The sequence below is a fragment of the Conger conger genome, chromosome 13, assembly GCF_963514075.1.
Source record: "Conger conger chromosome 13, fConCon1.1, whole genome shotgun sequence".
NCBI classification, from domain to species: domain Eukaryota; kingdom Metazoa; phylum Chordata; class Actinopteri; order Anguilliformes; family Congridae; genus Conger; species Conger conger.
The window spans coordinates 28535094-28557623 of record NC_083772.1 but is presented as its reverse complement, the minus strand read 5'-3'; the positions used below and the strand labels follow the sequence as shown (position 1 = coordinate 28557623).

General features: G+C 41.7%; 1 protein-coding gene across 1 annotated transcript; it reads left to right on the top strand.

Annotated features, from left to right (window-relative positions):
• Window positions 1-2420: 2420 nt before the first annotated feature.
• Window positions 2421-11504, top strand: LOC133108141 (extracellular calcium-sensing receptor-like). The gene is made up of 6 exons (XM_061217574.1): window positions 2421-2638; window positions 3042-3333; window positions 3847-4641; window positions 4740-4967; window positions 8363-8486; window positions 10591-11504. Exons 1-6 carry the CDS (start codon window positions 2421-2423, stop codon window positions 11502-11504), a joined length of 2571 nt encoding a protein of 856 aa, XP_061073558.1.
• Window positions 11505-22530: the final 11026 nt, after the last annotated feature.

Genomic DNA, 22530 nt, shown 5'->3' with positions numbered 1-22530 from the left:
TGTAATTTGATTTAGTGTTGTTAGCAGTCCTGTGAAATCATCCTGTCATTTCATTTGTACATACAAGCCCATCCAGACGCGTTCTTCCTTCCATTTTCATAAAAAAATTGCAAGGGGTTTTTGGAAGAGGCTCTAAGAAAAAATCCTGTAAAGGCTGAGATTAAACTCCGTATTTGTTTCTCCGATCCAGCATGGCATGTATTGCATGTGTAGAAAGCCGTGTCTTCATTGCCAGACATACCAGGTAGGTTGTATTGTGATTTTAATTCCTGGAATGTAACGGAGGTCATTTCACTGAAGAAAGGTATGAATTCCCTGTATTTTCCATTGAGGAATTGCAAAAGGACGGGTGGTTAAATGCCATTTGTATGCCTTTGTATGTTTCTTTACTTTTTCCCAAATTGTTATTGGCTTGAAAAGCAATTTAGCTTGTCACAGAGGAATATTTGAGTGGATTACATCCTGATGTCTGTGTGGATTCACCAGACATCAGAATGGGAAATGCCTCGGAGACCAAGACAATAGGAGCTGTGGGACGTAAAATAATATATCTAAATATATCATTTAAAATTCGGGAGGGACAGCCCTCCAGATGACATTTAGCATTGTATGGTTTTGAGTAAAATCTTTGATGACTTATGCCTTTCCAATTCAAAAATATTGATCTGGTGGGGGAAGCATAATCATCATGGTGAAAATATGTATATGTTGAAGAATGTCCTTTTTAACAATGAAGACCCTGGCCTGTAGAGAGCTTGGTAGATAGGACCATTTCTTGAGATCAGCCTCCATTTGTTTAAAATCTTTTTGATGCAATCAAATGGAGTGAGAGATGTTAGTGCTTTGTTGTTAACTGTCTTGTACTATGTTCATTTTCAGTACTTGGCTATACTTTTGCAACATGAATAGTCACATTATTTTGAATTGCACAATATTGTGCAAAAGTTTTATGCAGGTGTGAAAAAAATAGAAATTTTAATAGTAAATTTTTTTAGCAATTAACAAAATGTATGAACAGAAGAAGTGAATGAACAGAAGAAAAATCTAGATCAAATCAATATTTGGTGTGACCACTCTTCGCCTTCAAAACAGCTTCAATTCTTCTAGGTATAATTGCACACAGTTTTTGCAGGAACTTGACAGGTAGGTTGATCCAAACATCTTGGAGAACTAGCCACAGTTCTTCTGTGGATATAGGCAACCTCAAATTCTTCTGTCTCTTCATGTAATCCCAGACAGACTCGATGATGTTGCTCATTTTTCTGCACCCCAGTTCCTGTTTTTGTGCAGCGTTGAGTCGCTTGGCCTTGTTTCCACGTCAGAGGTATGGCTTTTTGGCCGCTTATCTGCATAGTAGATGGGTACATCTGGTTTCTGCAAATTCTGAGCTGATGGCACTGCTGGACATCTTCTGATTGTGAAGGGAAGTAAGCATGACGTGTCTTTCATCTGCTGCACTAAGTTTCCCCGGCCCGTTTCTTTGTGCTTATTCAACAGAGCTTGGACAGCACATCTGGAAACCCCTGTCTGCCTTGAAATTTCTGCCTGGGAGGGACCTTGCTGATGCAGTATAACTACCTTGTGTCGTGTTGCTGTGCTCAGTCTTGCCATGGTGTATGACTTCCGACATTAAATTGTCTTCAGCAACCTCACCTTGGAAGCAGATTTTGGCTGTTCCTCACCCAGTTTGTTTCTGTTTCAGTTCATGATTGTGTTTCAACCTACACATTAAATTGATGATCATTAGCTCCTTTTTGGTATAACCAATTGGTTAATCACATACCTGACTATATGCCTACAAAATCCCTGACTTTGTGCTGGTGTACCTAGAAGAATTGAGGCTGGTTTGAAGGCAAAGGGCGGTCATATCAAATATTCATTTGATTTAGATTTTTCTTCTGTTCACTCACTTTGCATTTTGTTAATTGATAAAAATAAATGTAACATTTCTATTTTTTAAAGCATTGTTACCTTAATGCATTTTTTCACACCAGCCTAAAACCTTTGCACAGTACTGTATATCATTTGCCAGGGTGCTGTAAAATAGTTAGCTACTCATCTACTCATGCATGTTACATATAATGCAAGTCTGTTTATATATTTATTATAATAGGTGATTTTCTTATAATGACTTTAATGCTTTAATAATGCAACAAAAGGAGCAATGACAAAGAAAATCTGGATTGCCTGCCAAGTTTTTCCTTTTTCCCTGCAAAGCTATGCCCACTTTCATGGTCTGAGTACAAATACAGATACAAATACAAATAGTGGCCTCTCTGAATACTCCATTGCCTCATTGCCAAGATAATTTCCACCACCTTGCTTTTGCTGGGACTCGGTCATGCCTTTGGGAATGACAAATCGATTGAGAATTAAAATGGCTCTATTTAAACCTGGTACACAGCAGTGCTGGATCTGAGATGTGCAGTGGGATGGCACTGCAGACTATTCTGCTGGCACTGACAGTCCTCTGGGCTGCAGCACAGACCCCACCATGTAGAATACGGGGAAGAGTAGCCAAGCCCATCTTCTATCAATATGGAGACATCAACATTGGTGGGCTCTTTGGACTGCACATTGAAACCAGGAAACTTAGCATCCAATATACAAGGACACCAGAGGCAATGAAATGTGTACGGTAAGATGGAGGCCAAGCATTTACTACCTGTTTGTAATGATTGTTATTTGAAGGTAAGATGCATGTTTATGATTTATGTTCATGTCCAATGTTCAAAGTATGCAAAAATATAGGTTATGTCCTCCTATATAAGAAAAAATATAGCCGCCTTTTTGAAAGCAAGTTACACTGTTCTTTTTTAATTCAAGGTTTGTGTATCGCATGTATTAAAATGACCCTTAAAATTACTTCTCATCAGATTAAGCTACAGGGTTCAAATATTATCTATGTGGCCAGTTCTAGCGCTTGGAACTGTACTGCCCTCTTGGGTTTTCAGCGCACTTGTCCATGGTTATGGTTATGTACTTTGTTGTCAAATGTCTGTAATGTAATGTAAACACTCAACATAATTTATCATTTCTAGAGTCAATTTCAGAGAATTCCGGTTGGCCCAGACCATGATCTTCACCACTGAAGAAATAAATAACAGAACTGACCTGCTCCCTGGGGTAACTCTTGGATATAAGATTTATGATTCCTGTCTCTCTCCAATATTCTCTCTAAGAGCGGCCATGGCTCTGATGAATGGTTATGAGGAAACACTGTCTGACACATCATGCTCCACACCTGCAGTAGTGCAGGCCATTGTTGGGACATCCACGTCGACTAATGCCATTGCAATTGCAGCAGCTGTTGGATTATTTCAGATTCCAGTGGTAAGAGTTCCCTTTATTCATTTGTACATAGTCACAAACAAGTGAAATTATAATATGTTAGTCACATATGTTCATGAAGACTAAGCAATGGTTGTCTGTACTGAAAATGTAATGGCAAGGATCAATGACTATGGAAAATATGAAAAATGTCTACAATGAAACTATAATGAACATAGTTGTCCCCTCTGCTCAGATAAATTGATAATGCCAACTAAAAATAATTATGAAAGATTTCCACTTTGGTTTAGTACAACTGAAATGTCTCGAATACTCCTGATGATTTTGCAAGGTCTTTTTTTCCATTATATTTCCATTGCCTTCCATCTCTCTCTCTCTCTCTCTCTCTCTCTCTCTCTCTCTCTCTCTCTCTCTCTCTCTTTCTCACACACACACACACACACACACACACACACAAACACATGATATAATTGCCTCACTCTATATAAAATAACTATGCCACACATAGTATTTGCATTCATTGCTATATATTTTACTTGATTGTGTTGTTTCCAGATCAGTCACTTTTCAACATGTGCATGTCTGAGCAACAGAAAAGAGTTTCCCTCATTCTTCAGAACAATTCCCAGTGACTATTACCAGAGCAGAGCTCTGGCTCAGCTGGTGAAGCACTTTGGCTGGACCTGGATAGGAGCTGTGAGAAATGATGATGACTATGGCAACAATGGAATGGCCACATTTATAGAAGCTGCTCAACAAGAAGGCATCTGCATTGAGTATTCTGAGAAATTTCACATAACAGAAACAGAGAAACTACTGAAGGTGGTAGATGTTATCAAAAGAGGTACTGCAAAGGTAATTGTAGCATTCCTTGGTCAGGTTGAGATGATCAAATTTTTGGAGCAGCTGACCTTTCAGAATATTACTGGCCTTCAAATGGTTGGCAGTGAAGGCTGGATAACAGCAAGCACTTTTGTGACACCTACGAGTTTCAGAATACTGGGAGGATCTCTTGGCTTTGCTGTCACTAAAGGCAAAATAAATGGCTTCAAAGAATTTATATTAAAACTTCACCCATCCCAGTACCCAAATAATACTGTTGTTACAGACTTTTGGGAAACTGCTTTTCAGTGTTATCTAAGAAATAGAGACAACAAGCCTCATAATGCCCCATGCACTGGATCTGAGAGCTTGATTGAACAGGAAAATCAATACACTGATGTATCACAGCTGAGAATCTCCAGCAATGTTTATAAAGCAGTGTACGCTGTTGCTCATTCTCTACATGACCTGCTGGCCTGTACACCCCATGAGGGCTGCACAAACAGTGTGAAACCAGAACCGTGGCAGGTAACTCAATAAACCGTTCTTACATAGTCAATAAAACCTTCATTATGAACAAAGCCAACAAATATGTTCTCTTGTCTGAAATCTTTGTTTCTCTTCAGGTACTTATGGGTCTGAAAAAGGTCAATTTCACTTTGGGAAGTGGGGAGCATGTCTCCTTTGACAATAATGGGGACCCAATAGCCAGATATGAGGTGGTGAACTGGCAGCTTTCTCCTGATGGTGCTATAGAGTTCAGAGTTGTTGGCTATTATGATGCTTCTTTACCATCTGGTCAGCAGTTTGTGATGAGTCCTGTTAGTATGGTTTGGGCAGGTGGGCAAAAAGAGGTAAGTTTTTATGCGCTACATGAAAATGATTGTATGACCACAGCACAGATACCTAGGGCTGGGGTTTGATAGCCTGTTTTGACAATAAGGCAAATCTGGGTTCGATAAGCTCCGGATCTCTTATCAAATCTTTGTGTCTCGCCTACCCCTACACTCATACATGCAAGCGTACATGTTGTAATCATGGATAGGCAAACACACTCGAAAGTGTTTGAGCATTTCACCAAAATCAAAAAAGTGAAATGGGATATTTGCGGCAAGGTGTAAAAAGGTGCTTAACTCATCGCTTTTCACAGTAATAAAATATATTATTACATTACAGAGGTTTACATACATTTCTAGAAATTAGCAGACATTTATATGTAGCAGGGATGCACAACTCCAGTCCTCGAGAGTCCAGCAGGGGTGCACTGCTGGTTTTTGTTCCAACCAATTGCCTTGTTTTTAAGTTGCTGACAGCTCTATTAATTACAGTCTGCAGCTGTAGCCGGATGTTTGAAAACTTTTTCATTAAAGGAACAAGCACTGTCACGCTTGTTGCAGTTGAGATTATTTGGATTAAATGCTTATATTCTGTATGTAGGCCTTTTTAAAATCACCCTTAGTACAGCCGTTCAAGGGCAAACACATCCAGTGATGTCACTTGGCTTGAATCTCCGACCTTTGTTTCCCAGAAGGTAATGGGAGCTCAAACTCCACCCTTGAACACAGAGAATGGTTTACGGGTGGCACCCATCCAGAGCAATATGGTGTACAGCTCTGACTTCACCAAGTTAGAGGACAAGCATTTCCATTTTGAACAAGAAATACAACCATTTTGAACCAGAATTTAGGAAGAATTGTGTGAGCGAGAGAGACAGACAGCGGAGGGCGAGGGAGCCAAAGCGAATAGAGAGCAGGGAAGTGGGAACAGAAATTGGTGTCAGTGTGGGATTTGTGTAACCATACCTACCGAGACAGAGAGCTTTTGCTGCCGGGAATGGGATTGAGGGCAACAGCTGATGGCTTTTAGGTAAATGGACTGGGACATATGTAGCATTTGTGAGCTGTCCTGAAGAGCCTGTGAAGGGCGGGGTTCACTGCAAACCCAGGGAAATGTGCAATTGGACGGAAGTATCCGGGACTTCTCTTGGAGCAGGGATGAGTCAGTCCTTTGGTCGATAAAACAGCAGTCATTTTGGCATGTCACCAATCCAATTGGGCCTGGGGATGGGGCGGGGTTAAAACGGGGAAATGGGGAGAAGGTGGAAAGGTAAGGAGGGAGGGGATGAGGAATGAGAGGGGAATGTAACTGGTTTGCAATGATTCTTCCTCCCTTTGTCCTCTCCGATAGACAGTGATTCTTCTCTAGCTGGATGGCCGCACTCAGGAAGGTTGGTTGGTGGCTCCAGAGCCAGTCGGATGTCCCTTGCGGGAGCCCCATTAGGAATTGCTCCAGTGCCACCTGCTCGAGAGTTCGATATTCTGGTTGCAGCCAGCGTCAGCAGGAGTTCATGAGCTGCTGACCATAGGCAAAGGGCCTGCCACAAACAAAAGTTCCAGTTGGCCCTCTGGCTTCAGTCCCTCCCGTTCCCAGATGGTAGCCCAGAGGATGGTCTAATCAAACATTGCACTATTGAATGATATATTCTGTGCTAACTGCACCTCCCCTGAGAGCAAGGGTAGGAGGTGCACCTCCCTAATTTTTCACTGCCACTTATTTGAGTTTTACAAAAGCGTCCTTCCCCCTCACAAGATCGTGGTATAATTTTTTTTACTGAAATAAAAGATGGTGAGGGTTATTTGCATTAATTCCCTTTTTTTTCATGGTGCAACAATAGCAACTATTTGATTTTGAGTATGACATTTTCAAGCTTGTGTCAAGAAAAGGGGCAATACTAAAAGCTGGGTATACATTGTGCGATTTCAGGCACCAATGTGCAGTTGCAGACAAAATTTCCAAATCAACAGGAACAAGAAATCTTTCGTTGTGAGCCAAAGTCTTCCGTGGATCTCTCAGTGTGACATACTCACAGATGGCCGATTTAGTGAATCTTAGCCTCCTACAAAAGACTGTCAGGGTCAAATAAATTGTGCAATGTGACAGCTGCTATGACCACAGACAATAGACGTCTATTGAACAACTAATAGGAGCACTGAAATACAATAGGTACTCCAACTGAACCACAATACAACACGTTATTTCAAGTGAGTGTCACCTTCGATACTAAAATATTACTTGCATGTGTATAAAGTAGTCTAGGGTAAATAAGAGAACAGTTAAAATACAAATAAATAAATAACCATATCACATCCTAAATAAATAGCCAGGGTTGAGACACCGTCAGTAACAAACCGTATTTTGGATGACTTTTTTCAGGCAAAAAAACGCCACGATTAGTCTACAGCTTTTTGCTCCATACCATCCTCAAATTCTATGTGTGGATGTCAGTTGACGGAGCCACTGTAATCGTAGGATGGAATCTCTGCTCTTATTATCGAATACTTGGATCTTATCGCACAGCAATGAAAGCCAGCATAAGGGGTTACCCTACTCCTGGACTGATTCCTAATGCTGTCCAGGTGTGTGCCTACTTAACTATTTGGCATGGTCCTCAGATTGCGCAGTTTCCTTCCCACAAACTGAGTGCAGCTGCCAAAAATATTTTTCCAAATAGCTGAAGGTCACAGGGATTCACTGTGCATGACGGTTTTTTTATATGGAAACAATTTTTAAAAAATCATTCAAATGGCACCATTTTCAAGCATATTTTTAACCCATACTTTAGAATAGTTTTCTGTTCAGTTATAAAGCGAACTCTTCTGAAGTCTAATGAAGAAAAATAAACTTATTAAAAATAAAACACATGATGCAATTCAGACAATTTTCATCGACGCAGGGGCAGGTCTTTTTCCTCACAGCCCGCTGTTATATTAGCAGTCCGCTACGAGGGAAAAATGCAGTTGACGTTAAAGGGAATGAAAGATGACACTTTGATTATTGTATCATTACACCCTCGACAAACCTATACATTAAGCTATAAGTCCAGCCATTTGTGCCTTACTTTGTGCTTACCATGCTCTAAATGGACTGTAAATCACTGTCGAAGGTGTGTGAGCCTGAAGGAATGTGTTGCACAAGTACCTTGCGCTTGGTGCCAATTCCTCTTCATTACAAAAATAAAGAGTATAATTTGTGAAGGTCTCTGCACCATTTGTTACATTACATTTAGGAACAAACACTGGATACGCTGTCTACATTTCATTAAGCAATACTATGGAGCACTCGAGACTCGGGACAGACAACAAAAATCTGGGACAGTCCCAGAGAATCCAGGACGGGTGGCAACCCTTTTTACAAATCATACTGTCCATTAAAGCTTTGAGAGTTAAGAGCTGAAACGTCTTGCACACAGAAACCCAGATCAGTGTGCAGTGAGAGCTGTCCCCCAGGCACCCGGAAGGCTGTGCAGAGAGGAAGGCCAGTCTGCTGCTATGACTGTGTGCCCTGTGCTGAGGGAGAAATCAGCAATGCTACAGGTAAGTCAACACTAACTAGTCTATTCCTGGATTTCAATCACTTGACCAAATCGCCATCTTGATCACCAAATGATGACTGCTTATTGCGGTTAGCAGACGGTGGTGAGCTAGCTAACTATAACTTCTGCACAAAGATATAAACACAAATTCAACGTTCAGTGTTGAAACACTTGCAGACTCAGAGATGTAGTTAACGGCAGGCTTTAATCAGAGTACCACAGATACAGGTCAAAGCACGGCAAACAGGTTAGAGCAGTCCAAGTAATCAGGGTGAAGTAGAGCAGGTCAACTCACAATAATAATAATCCTATTGTATGTTGTTCATAATTTTATTTATGAGAAATAGCGGCATAATTGGGATGAGAATTAGATAAAATGCATAATTTGTCATTCTGATCAAAATATATTTTTGCTCACAGGCTAATAATATAGAAAAGTATAGGAGCATTTTTTACTTTTCATTCAATTTAAGCACTTTCTTTTTGACAGGCTATGCAGGCTGCGTAGGCCACCTTAAATATTAACATTATTTCCGGTTAGCAGAACGCTCCTAAGTGTTAGCTGGTAATGGCTGTGTAGATCTTTGTCTGCGAATACTAGTAACTAACATTAGACCTCAATTCATAACAGAAGGCATTGGTGTCTAAAGTGAGTGCTGTCCAATGTAGTAAATGTTACGTATTTAATGGTTTCATTCATGGCCTATTTTATTAATCTGGGATATATACCAAAAAATGTTTTTATACTGCACAATGCTTAAGAATCATATACACATACGTAGGAAGAATAAACAGCTGAGAACTGAGAACACTTCATAACTCGGCAGCCTGAGCCAACTAGCTAGCTAAGCTAAATTACATATCCAGTTATAAGTAGGCCTACGACCACTGGTGCTGACTGCCAGCTGTCTTATGACGTCACATGATTCTATTAACAGAGACCATTTCTAAGTTTCTCTTTATAAACACTCACCAAGCACTTTATTACGAACATTTTTACTTTATTACACCAACTTATTTCTTTTGTGTGGCAGCAGTGCAATGCATACAAGCATGTAGATACGGGTCACAAGCTTCAGTTAATGTTCACATCAACCTTCAGAATGGGGAAAAAATGTGATCAGAATGTGATTTAATTGACTTTGACCATGGAATAATTGTTGGTGGCAGACAGGGTGATTTGAGTAGCTCAGGAACTGCTGATCTCCTGGGATTTTCACACACACTAGTCTCTAGGGTTTGCCAAGAATGTTGCAAAAAACGAAACAAAATCCAGTGAGCCGCAGTTCTTTAGACAGAAATGCCTTGTGAATGAGCAACGTCAGTGGAGAATGGCCAGACTGGTCAAAGCTGACAGAAAGTAATGCAATAAACACACACTACAACAGTGGAAGAGCATCTCTGATCAACAACGCATCACAACTCTAAGTGGATAGGCTACAGCAGTAGAAGTCTAAAAATTAAGTCTAATAAATAGTTATTAAAGTACTCAGTGAGTGTACATTGTCTTGCATCTTACCAGGATGTTTTATTTGGCTAGGTAAGCATTGTAAGGCCCTGGCCCTTATCTTGTGCAGGTAGCAGTTCTAATTGTACTTCCCTCTAGGGCAGTGGTTCCCAACCTTTTTTGGCTCGTAACCCCATTTTGACATCACAAATTTCTGGCGACCCCAGAGACTTTTTTTTTCTAGAATTAGTTTTTGATAATGTTTGTTATACTGTGTTGCAAATACAGAGTAGCCAGATTAGTGCACAAAGTGACATTTTATTTTCCCTGATCAGGAAATGCATGTACAGTTAGGTAAGCTACAAGGCTTGAAAAAAAAAAAAATTAAATCAATTACTACACATTTCAGGCGACGCCATTTGAATTCTGCGGGACCCCACGTGGGGTCGCGACCCCAAGGTTGAAAAACACTGCTCTGGGGTCTCTCAGTGCACTTATCCTTGGGTATGGGTGTGCACTTTGCACTTTGTTGTACGTCGCTCTGGATACGAGCGTCTGCCAAATGCCATTAGTGTAATGTAATGTAATGCATCTGCTCATTGTACTTTACATGCATAGCTGTAAGAGGGTGCTCATGGTTTTCATTGTTTTCTTTCAGATTCTAATGATTGTATTCAGTGCCTGCAAGAATATTGGTCGAATACTAAAAGGGATCAATGTGTTTTAAAGAGTGTTGAATTTCTGTCTTTTCAAGAAATTATGGGGACTGTGCTTGTTATATTTTCCATATTTGGAGCATGTGTAACTGCATTTGTGGCCGTGCTGTTCTTTATAAAGAAAGACACTCCCATTGTGAAAGCCAACAACTCAGAGCTGAGCTTCCTGCTGCTCTTTTCATTGAAACTGTGTTTCCTTTGCTCTCTTACCTTCATTGGCCAGCCCTCTGAGTGGTCATGTATGCTGCGCCACACTGCGTTTGGGATCACCTTTGTCCTCTGCATCTCTTGTGTTCTGGGGAAAACAATAGTGGTGTTAATGGCCTTCCAGGCTACAATTCCAGGCAGTAATGTCATGAAGTGGTTTGGGCCTCTCCAGCAGAGACTGAGTGTACTTGCTTTCACTTTCATACAGGTCCTTATTTGTGTGCTTTGGTTAACACGATCCCCTCCTTTCCCCTACAAGAACATGAAGCACTACAAAGAAAAGATAATTCTGGAATGTGATGTAGGATCAGCAGTGGGGTTCTGGGCTGTACTGGGTTATATTGGGCTCCTCTCTATATTGTGTTTTGTTTTAGCTTTTCTGGCTCGTAAATTGCCTGACAACTTCAACGAAGCCAAATATATCACATTCAGCATGCTCATATTCAGTGCAGTCTGGATCACCTTTATACCAGCTTATGTCAGCTCGCCTGGAAAGTTCACTGTAGCTGTGGAGATCTTTGCAATTTTGGCATCTAGTTTTGGCTTGCTATTCTGTATCTTTCTTCCAAAATGTTCAATAATATTATTCAGACCTGAGCAGAATACGAGAAAACATTTAATGGGTAAAACAGATGTGAAATCTCAGTGATTGCCCCACCATTTTGTTCCAAGATAATTCTTTAGGGGACTGGACTGTAAGCCAGGAATAATGAACATTTGGTGTCATGCGCTGGTCTCCCCCCCCCCCCCCCCCCTCGGAGCATACATCGTTTGCCCCCACCTTTTGGCACCCATGCCTGTGGGAGTGTGGTTCCTGGAGGAGTCTTCCTGTGCCCCCTGGGGAGCCCCCCTTCTCTCGCATTCCTTACAGGTTTTGAGCACAGGCATACTGAACATGGCATAAAGATGTTTCATGATAATCCCAGGTCAGAATATAGTAATGTTTGGTGTTATTCTGATTGGTTCAGTGCGACTGGTGTAATGGTCTAGTTTTCGTAACAGTAGCCGAGGGGAAACTGTGGAAAACCTGTCTCTATAGAAGCCATTTGCTTTAGCCCCCTGACCAAGGTCTCACTCCCTGATGGGGGTTTGGCTCTAAATTCCAGATGGTTGCCCCATTGTTCAGGTGAAGAACAAAGGCCTGGATTTTGGAGATAAGGAGAAGAAACCAAGCAATCTGGGGTTTTGTCTCCTTTCCTTTAATTCACCCAAATCAGGTTTATCCAAAAGGTATATTACCATGAGAGGTACAACACATTTATTGCATAATACGGTTGTCACGAAAACTCTCAAATACATCTCTTTCCAGATATCTCCAGTAAACTCTATGATTCAGACTTCCTTTGGGGGATTCAGACCATTGGCTCCCAAGAATGTCCGCATCTAGAGAGACTGAGATAAGGGGAAGATGGATTGTGGCTGTATGGATGTTATGGGGGTGTTCTAGTTGAGGGGTCAATAAGCCTTGGGCCAGGTCAAGGGAAAAGAATGTGTCCGTGACCCACCTGGACACCTCCTATGGGAAAGGCTCAGGACACTCCCACAGTGCCCCCATTTGGACACTTCTGTCATTACAACCTACAGTTCTCCCCTGGGTTACTGGTGGACTTTTCGTGACAACTACATCATAATAAAACATAAGGATGATCTGTTTGGTATGGGTGTGATCCGGGAAAGTCAAGGAAGGGTGGGGGTCTAAATTCCAGATTTGACCACCCCTCCAGGTTAATTTATGGCACTGCCGCCTGGTTTCAAACGTATGACTTGGCATAAAATCAAGGGAGACAGACCAATCTGGGAAGATCACATTCGACTTCCCGCACAGCATATTCTACGTGTGTATGTAGTAGGAAGATCGCAATCGACTTCCCACACTGCATGTCTTGTGAATGTAAGTATAAGGAAGATCGCATTCGACTTCCCACACTGCATGTCCTGAGTATGTATAGGGGAAGATCAACTTCCCACACTGAGTATACTCTGTGTTTGTGTGTAGCCAAAGCAGGCTAGGTATGATTATTTATCTCTATTCTTAATTTGTGTATCTTGTAATTGACTATTGGTATTCTAAAGCTAATAACCTACCTGTCTGCGAATAAATTATTTTATTTGTAACTTGCGTGATCTCCATGACTCTAATATATTGACCAAAGACCAACTGATCAGTGGCTTGGTACTTTAGTGGTGTTTCCAAGCTGGGAAAAGCAGCCAAGTTCGACCCATAAAAAGGATTGGTGGGGTGTCTCGGTGGCGCAGCCTGTAGAGCACTGACCGCATGCTCATTGCAAGCCGCGACGTCAGCGGTTCGAATCCGACCGTCTGACATTTGTCGCATGTCTTTCCCTCTCTCGCTCCCATTCTTCCTGTCTCTCTATACTATACTGTCCAATAAAGCTGAAAAAAGAAAAAAAAAAGGATTGGTGGTGCATGGCTCTTGTAATTTGATGCAAAGGGAACCCATGGACGTTTCTATGCCGGTTCCTGTCAAGTTAGCTCTAAGGAGCTCTCTAAATGCACGGCGACCTGGGCTTGCAACTATCATGTCAAATGTAGTGCATGTATTGTCTTGGCTAGACCCTCAGCCTCTGAGTTCTCCGCTGAACTGAGATTCAGCAATAATGCTAATCCCGGGAGCATATATTGAGTAATGGTGGCCCAGGTAAGAGTCGAGTGTAATCACTCCCGAGGTTTGCGTATGTTTCAAAACCAAATTTCTAAATGATATCTTAAATGGAGACAGATAACGAAGGTGGATGTATTGGCCCTATTGTGGAGATTCTTGGTAAGCCCGGACCAGTAAAGAGCCGAAGGCAGAGTGGTACTACTCTCTTTGGAGCATGGTTTATTCATTGGCTGATCTAGACTCTCTGCATAGCCATCACTAATATTTAACCCCACTAATATTCTTTCAGCAACACCAGAAGGACAAGCATGCTGATACCTTCAGCCCTCGCTAAATTCCGTTGTTGGGTTAGCATGGGGTTTTACAGGACCACAGAGCCATAAGTGGAATAATAAAGTGTCTTACCTTGCATAAGGTTCACAAGATATATAATGAAAGAGATTATGGTTGTAAACCTGTGTTTACTTGATGGGATATCTCGAGAACTTGACCAAGCACTCTTTCTAATATGACAAACAACTAATTTAGTTCTTGTACTGAATATTGATTGACTTAAAATAGGTTTAATTTTACATTTCTTAAACTGGATGAATATCTGGTCAAACAGGTCATATATGCATGTAAATCCAACAAATATTAATTGTGATATGTGAACAGGGCCCTGAATCTCCAGTGATGAGCTTTATTCAGCAATATGCAAGATAATGCAAAGAAAATCTAAATAAAACAATGACTTGTTATATCACAATAAAAACTATTTGAATTGTACAGGCTGTGTGGTTCTACACATGCAGCCTTATACAGCAATATTCTAATACTTTAGCATTCATGGGTCATGTGAATGAGAGCCAGATTCAGCATTCTGGAACAAAGCTGTCACATTACTGGATCAAGCATACAAATCAACCTGCTCCACACAAGAAGCTATGCTGTTTCTTCCAACTGCGATATATGGAAGTATTTGGACAGTGGTACAATTTCTAATCCTTTGGCTCTGTACTCCAGTACATTGGATTTGAAATGAAACAATTAATATGAAGTTAAAGTGCAGACTGTCTTTGAAGATATTTGAAACCATATCAGGTGATGTGTGTTGGAATTACATTCCTTTTTATACAGTCCCTTCATTTTAGGGAACAAGAAGTAATTGCACAGTTGGTTTCTTTGCTGTTTCAGATTAGTGAAGTATATTCAATCCCTTCCTTAGTGCAGGTATAAGAAATCTTTATACAGTCAGTGAGCAATAATAGGTATTTCTTAGACTTATTCTGTAGACATTAAGTCTTCTGCTGCTGTAGCCAATCCACTTAGAGGTTTGACATGTTGTGTCTTCAGAGATGCCCTTCTGCATACCACTGTTGTAATGCATGGTTATTTTCATTACTGCCACCTTCCTGTCACCTGACCAGTCTGGCCCTCTGACCTCTCTCATTAACAACATGTTTATGCCCACAGCACTGCAACTCACTGGATGTTTTTGTTTTTCACTCAATTCTCTGCAAACTCTAGAGACTGTTATGCCTGAAAATCCCAGGAGATCAGCAGTTTCTGAGATACTCAAACCACCCTGTCTGGCACCAACAATCATTCCACGGTCAAAGTCACTTAGATCACATTTCAACCCCATTCTGACATTTGGTCTGAAAAACAGTTGAACCTCTTGATCACATCTGCATACTTTCACGCATTTAGTCGCTGCCACATGATTTGTTGATGAAATAAGAAAAAACAGGCACAGATAAACAATAGGCTTGCTGAAACAAACATTTGGAACATCTTTAAGAAGAAAGAGCACTGGTGTATGTTTTGGATCACTGCCTTGCTGTGGGATGAAGCACAGTACAATGAGTTTTTCATTGAACATGAGGAGATACATTGGTACACTACAGAAGTAATTCTGCTGCTGCAGCATAATCAAGAAAGGCAAGTGCGTTAGCACCTGTGGAGGCCATCCACGCAAAACTATTACACCCCCAACACCATGTTACACAGATGGGGTGCTTTTGTTCTTGGGTAGTTCATTTTAGCCTCCAGACTTTCCTCTTGCCATCACTCTGATACAAGTCAATGTTGGTCTCATCTGTACACAAGACCTTTTTCCAGAACTCTGCAGGCTGTTTTAAGTACTTTAATGTGATCATCTTCTTTTTGCAGCTAACTAGTCGTTTGCATCTTGCAGCGTACCCTCTATACCCCTCTTTAGCTTGTCAAGTCTTCTGTGAAGAGAAGTCACTGACACATCCATACCTGCATTCTGAAGAGTGTTTCTGCTCTGTCGGACAGGTGTTTTGCTTCATTATGGTGAGAATCTTTAGCTCATCAACTACAGAGGACTTCCTTAGCATATCAGGCCCTGAGTTCACCAGAGCTCTCTTTCTTCTTCATGATATTGTAAACAGTTGTTAAGCGTATTGTTTGCCTCTGACTATTTTTTTTTCTTCTCAGCCTCACTGTGGCTTCATTGACTGTGCACAGGACAACTGTGGTCCTAATGTTGACAAACACCAATAACAGACTCCAAAAGCAATCAAAAGAATAGATACTGATACTTCTTATCCCTGCACTTAGGAAGCTAACTGTCCTATTATTTGGTCCCCTAAAATAGGGGGGACTATGTATTAAAAGGTCACCCGGTAGGGAGGTAAAACTCACTGTATAAATACATACAGTACTGTGCAAAGGTTAGGCACCTGTGTAACATTCTGTACAGATAAGATTATTTAAAAAATAATTAAATAAAATAAAAATATTATACATTTTACATTAAACTTTAGTAATTTGACAGAATAGTTCTGAACTGAATCAAATCAGTATTATTTATGACCACCCTTCGGCATTAAAACTGCATCACTTCTCTGAGATATAGAACTGCAGGACCGCATTGGCTAAGACAATCAGCAGGGAGGTTGTTCCAAGCATTGGAGAGAACTTGCCACAGACTTTGTTTGGCTCCTTGCTTCTGATCTCAGACAGCCCTGATCAAGGGCTTACAGTAATATTTTTCCTTTTTTTAAATTACAGTGGGAGCAATAAGTATTTGATCCCTTGCTGATTTTGTAGGTTTGCCCACTTACAAAGAATGGAACTGTGTAGAATTGTAATCATAGGTACATTTTAACATTGAGAGACAGAATATCACAAAATAATCCACAATAAAAACATCATATGAATTTTATAAATTTATTTTCGTATTTTTGCATGAAATAAGTATTTGATCCCCTACCAATCAGCAATAATTCTGGCTCCCACAGACCAGTTACTTTTCCATTAAGAAGCACTCCTAATCTCAACTCATTACCCAAAACACCTGTGTCAACTCGTTACATCGTTATGTAGCTGTGTAAAAGACACCTGTCCACACAATCAATCAGATTCCAATGTTTCCACCATGGGCAAGACAAAGGAGCTGTCTAAGGTCATCAGGGACAAAATTGTAGACCTGCACAAGGCTGGGATGGGCTCCAAGAAAATAAGCAAGCAGCTTGGTGAGAAGTTAACAACTGTTGGAGCAATTATTAGTAAATGGATGAAACACAAAGTCACCGCCAATCTCCCTCGATCTGGGTCTCCACGCAAGATCTCGCCTCGTGGGATATCAATGATCTTGAAAAAGGTCAGGGATCAGCCCAGTACTACACAGGAGGAGCTTGTTAATGACCTGAAGGCAGTTGGGACCACAGTCACGAAGAGAACCATCAGTAACACACTACACCATGAAGGATTAAAATCGTGCTGCGTGCGCAAGGTTCCTCTGCTGAAGAAGGCACATGTACAGGCTCGTCTGAAGTTTGCCAAAGAACACCTGGATGATCCAGAGGAGGCTTGGGAGAAGGTGATGTGGTCAGATGAGACCAAAATAGAGCTATTTGGCATCAACTCGACTCGCCGTGTTTGGAGGAAGAGAAATGCTGAGTACAACCCCAAGAACACCATCCCCACGGCTATTTGGTGGTGGGAACCTTATGCTTTGGGGGTGTTTCTCAGCTAAGGGGAAAGGACGACTTCACCATATCGAGGGAAGGATGAATGGGGCCATGTACCAGGAAATTTTGGGCAACAACCTCCTTCCCTCAGTGAGAGCACTGCAAATGGGTTGTGGATGGGTCTTCCAACATGACAATGACCCATAACATACGGCCAAGGCAACAAAGGAGTGGCTCAAAAATGTTAAGTGAATAGGCTACAGCAGCAGAAGACCAATAAGTCTAAATACCTAATTAAGTGCTCACTGAGTGTAGACACTGTGGCACCCCTGCTCCTGCATGTTGTGCCACGTGGGTGGAGAACCCTGGAGGGGCCCGTGCAGGTCAACCACGCAGACGTCACGCATTGGGAGAGGTGTGCGAAGGGGTATATCTGCCTAGAGAGGTGATGGGGAGAACAGCACCTTGGAGAGAGATCCCTCTACCTGCGGTCCAGGACCCCGGCCAGCGCACGTGAGTGAGCAGAGTGGAAAATCACTGACTCAGCTGCAGCCTCTTTTCCTAATGAGCAGGGAATGGGATTTAAGGCGAGGTCGAGGCTGCAGCCAGTCTCAGTTGGTGCCATTCCTGAGCGTGTGAGAGTGTGGAAGGCAGAGAGAGGAAGGACCTGCAACGCCCGGCCATACTGAACCTGAGGAAGACCCCACCTTCACGGACGGCAACACCGAAGACCTGAAAATGGACGCCGGTCACGTGAGCCAGATAAATTCCCTTCCTATTCACCCCCTGTCTTTGTGTTTCCCGCCAGCCCTGACGCGGCCGAAGAGGGGAGGAGGGAGGAAGCCCTGGAAAATACCCCGGTCTGGGAAGAACCTTCGTTTATTTTTTTGCCTAAACGGCCCCTTTGATTTTTCCAGTTTTCCCCTACCCTTGCCCTGAGGGGGGGCGCTATCACCGATACCCCGGAAAAAAAAAACACAGAAAAAATAAAAAGAAGTATTTTTTTTTTCTGACATCTGCTATCTCCTGTGTTGGTTCCTAGCTGTGCCCACTCTCTGCACCTCAGGATCCACCCCGAGGCACCACATCACGCACACACAAGTTGTGCTCTCAAATAACAAAATTATAATTATGCATACATTTTCATGTGATTTATATTCTAATATATTTTACCCTTTGCATTTTTTCAGATAAGTAACTTTTCAACATGTGCATGTCTGAGCAACAGAAAAAGGTTTCCCTCATTCTTCATAACCGTTCCCAGTGACTATGCAGAGCACTGGCTCAGATGATGAAGCACTTGCACTCCTGGATTGGAGCAGTGTGAAATGATGACTATGGCAACAACGGGATGGCCACATTTATTGAAGCTGTTCAACAAGAAGGGATCGGCATTGAATTTTCTGAGAAATTTCACTCAGTAGAACCAGAGAAATTACAGAAGGTTGTAGATGTTATCAGAAGAGGCACTGCAAAGGTAATTGTAGCATTCCTTGGTCGGGGTGAAATTTGGAGTATTTGGAGCAGCCGATCAAATAATTGACGAATATTACTGGTCTCCAAATGGTTGGCAGTGAAGGTGAGATGACTGCATGGGCATTGGACCCGAAATGCACGACTCAGACAACAGAGATGAGATTAAGTCCTGTCAGGGTTTTACTAAGGGAATTTCCAATGAGAGAAGTTGAAAACAAGCAAGGTTCATACACGTGTAAACCAGCCAAAACCAAAGTACTGTACTGAGGGGGAGGGCAGTCTCGTAATGGGTACAGAATGCAATAAGTCCAGTAACCAGGAAAGCTGTCAGCAGGGCAGTAGTGCAGATGGACAGTAAGCAGGCTTGGGGTTGAAGGTGGTGCAAGAGTCAAGACCAAAATCCGCTCTCCAGGGCAAAAGCACAAAGACAGCAGGCAAGAGTTTGTGGTACAGGCAGACAGTGGTCAACAAAGCAGAAGTCAATTACTTTGGTTGATAAACAGGCTTGGATCTTAACGGGTAGTTTGCTTGACAAACCGCTCAAAAGTGCACTGAAAAACAGGAGGCAACAATTTCGCAAAAACGAGACATGGAAACTAAGCTTATATGCAGGTGTAGACAGGTGCAAACAATTAATTGAGAGCAGCATGCGAATGGAAATCAGGTGTGGAGGATTGACAAGTTAACAAGATAATTATTAATCGTTAGTAATAAACCTATCCTGACCAAGCGTTAGTAAATGAGTAAATTACATGCACGAGAAACATAAGGTAAACATGAACACATGGTTAGAATGTTAGTATTACCCAATCCTGATCTAACGTTAGTAGACTAGTAAGTAGACACGGGAAAATGAAACAATTAGGGAACGTGAGCGACAGCAAGGGAGAGAGCATGAACACAAGGTTTGCGGAAAGACACAAAAGAGTGTGTGCTAAACAATGAACGGAACAACATAACATGAAACAAACATAAATTGTGACATAAGTTTGCGAACTGTGACATGAATAAACTATATAATGTGATATGGCAAGGCTACAAAATACATTGTGACAAGAACTAAACATGAAACATAACATGCCATGAAAATGAAATGTAACAAGAAATAAAACATAAAAATGTGGCGAGACTAACATAATACGTGACATGACAATGAAATAACTAAGACAATAACTAAACATGAAACACGATAGAAATCCTGGTTAACAGCAAACAATCTTGCCTCACCTACAAGTTTCAGAGTACTGGAAGGATCTATTGGCTTTGCTGTCACCAAGGGCAAAATAAATGGCTTCAAATAATTTATATTAAAACTTCACCCATCCCAGTACCCAAATAATACTGTTGTTACAGACTTTTGGGAAGCTGCTTTTCAGTGTTATCTCAGAGGTAGAGATGACAAACCTCACATTACCCCATGCCCTGGATCTGAGAACTTGAGTAAACTGTAAAATGATTACACTGACGTATTAGAGCTGAAAATCTCCAACAATGTTTACAAAGCGGTAAATGCTGTTGCTCATTCCTGCTTCCTGCATGACCTGCTGGCATGTACACCCCATCAAAGCTGCACAAATAATGGTAAAACAGAACCCTGACAGGTATTTCAATAAGCCCTTGACATAGCTAATCAATTTAGTTATGCATGTAACAAAGGTTCTATGAATTCCAGATGGCTGTCAGAGGACGGTGCATAGCACTGGATTATTTCCGTCTCATGGATGTGCAGGTTGAGAACAGTCACCTGTGAGGCGGATGATGTAAGCCAGCCCTGATAAGTACCTGCGTCATCCACATACTTGTTCCACGGATTCTTCTTGCAACACTGGAACAGGGAACTCCTGAATTCAGTCATCCGGAATTCATGGAACCAACTTCACATGAGTACCTTTTGTCAGACCTACTAAGGCTGGCAGTTGCCCCGAATTATGCCTTTATTGCATGCACCGGGTAAAGTTGCATTCCAACCCCTTCTCCGCCTGAGCTTTGGGGGTGAAAATCCCAAACTCAATGTGCTGATTCATGTGAAAAGGAGACATTTGGGAAGAAGGATGGGTTTGGCCACAACGTGACCCCTGAGGCACGGTTCCAACGCATGTACACGGTTCTGTGCCGTTGGCCCCCTCATGAAGTGAGAGACCAGTGTGTGTGGTCACACCATCTGGTTGCCCACTTGCCGCAACATCCCAAAATAGCAACCACATACACCTTATTGTTAAGAGACCTGTTAGCTTCCAGTAAAGCCTCCAGAAACTGCAATATCACAGGTATTAACAGGGCTCTGGACCTCACAACAGGCCACAAACAGTTTACACCTATTTGTATACAATGAACGGGTGGAGGGCACTCAAGAGTTCAGGATGGTCTGAACAAGGGAATAGGATGAAATGCATAGAGAAGGCTGTCTGGCAATGCATGCACTAGAACATCCTGACCAAGCGGGCTGGATGGCTCCTCTAAGGAGAACTCCCCAATGTGTTGTTGTCTCTGAGGCGAACAAATCCACATTGGCCTCACCAAATCTGCACCAGATTTGTTCCACCACATCTGAGTGGACCTTCCATTTCCTCGGAGGAGGCGTCTGGCGCGGCAGAAAGTCTGCCACCGGATTGAGCACACCAGGAAGTGCTTGGCTCTGAAGCACAAGAGATGAAGAAGGTGTGCAGCTGCTGTGCTACCACAAGCTGCTGCTGACCTGGTTCCCTCTTAGTGGCTGACCTGTCAGGCAGCAAAGTAACTGTCTGTCCACACAATAACATGCTTGCCATCCAGGAGTGGCTCACTGGGCTGAGTTCCAGCACATGTATTCAATTCAATTTTATTCAATTTAAATATTATTCAGACCTGAATATTATTCAGACCTGAGCAAAATACAAGAAAACATATAATGGGTAAAACAGATGTGAAATCTCAGTGATTGCCCCACCATTTTTCCCCCAAGATAATTATTTAGGGGACTGGACCACATAGCCAGACGTGGAATAATAATATGTCTTACCTTACATAAGGTTCACAAGATATATAATGGAATAAATTATAAATTATGGTTGTAAACCTGTGTTCACTTAATGGAATATGTTGAGAACTTGACCAAGCATTCATTTTTAACTACCACTCGGGCCTGCAAGTGGTTTGTTCTATTGTGACAAAAAACATATTCATATTGCATGCATAATATGAAAAGTTCCTGTGCTAAATACAATTTAAATTAAAATAGGTTTAATCATCATACATTTCTTATACTGAATGACTAAAACCTAGTCAAACAGGTCATATATGCATATAAATCTGACAAATATTGTGATATGTGAACAGGGCCCTGCATCTCTAGTGATGAGCATTATTCAGTAATATACAAGATAATGCTAAGAAAATACAAATTATATAACAACTTGTTCCAAACAGAACACGGGGAAGCGACTGCTTCCACCAGAAGTTAACGTCTGTACAATGGTAGTTTTTCTTCTGAGGAAGGTGGTTGATGATTATGGCTGCTTAATGACTATCCCAGACACTACAACACTCTGATTCATGTGAATTGAAGTTATTTATAGAGAAAATGACAAACAAAGTACACAACGCCTTTGTTCGGAAGACCGTGTAAGCTCACGGAGGTCTGAACACCTATTCAATCTGTTATACAGGCTGAGCCA

Excerpts from the sequence above, each read along its gene's own strand:
- LOC133108141 (XM_061217574.1), top strand. The coding sequence starts at position 2,421 with ATGTGCAGTGGGATGGCACTGCAGACTATTCTGCTGGCACTGACAGTC. Across the intron at positions 3,334-3,846 it reads GATTATTTCAGATTCCAGTG|ATCAGTCACTTTTCAACATG; the intron begins GTAAGAGTTCCC and ends TGTTGTTTCCAG. Across the intron at positions 4,968-8,362 it reads GGGCAGGTGGGCAAAAAGAG|AAACCCAGATCAGTGTGCAG; the intron begins GTAAGTTTTTAT and ends TCTTGCACACAG.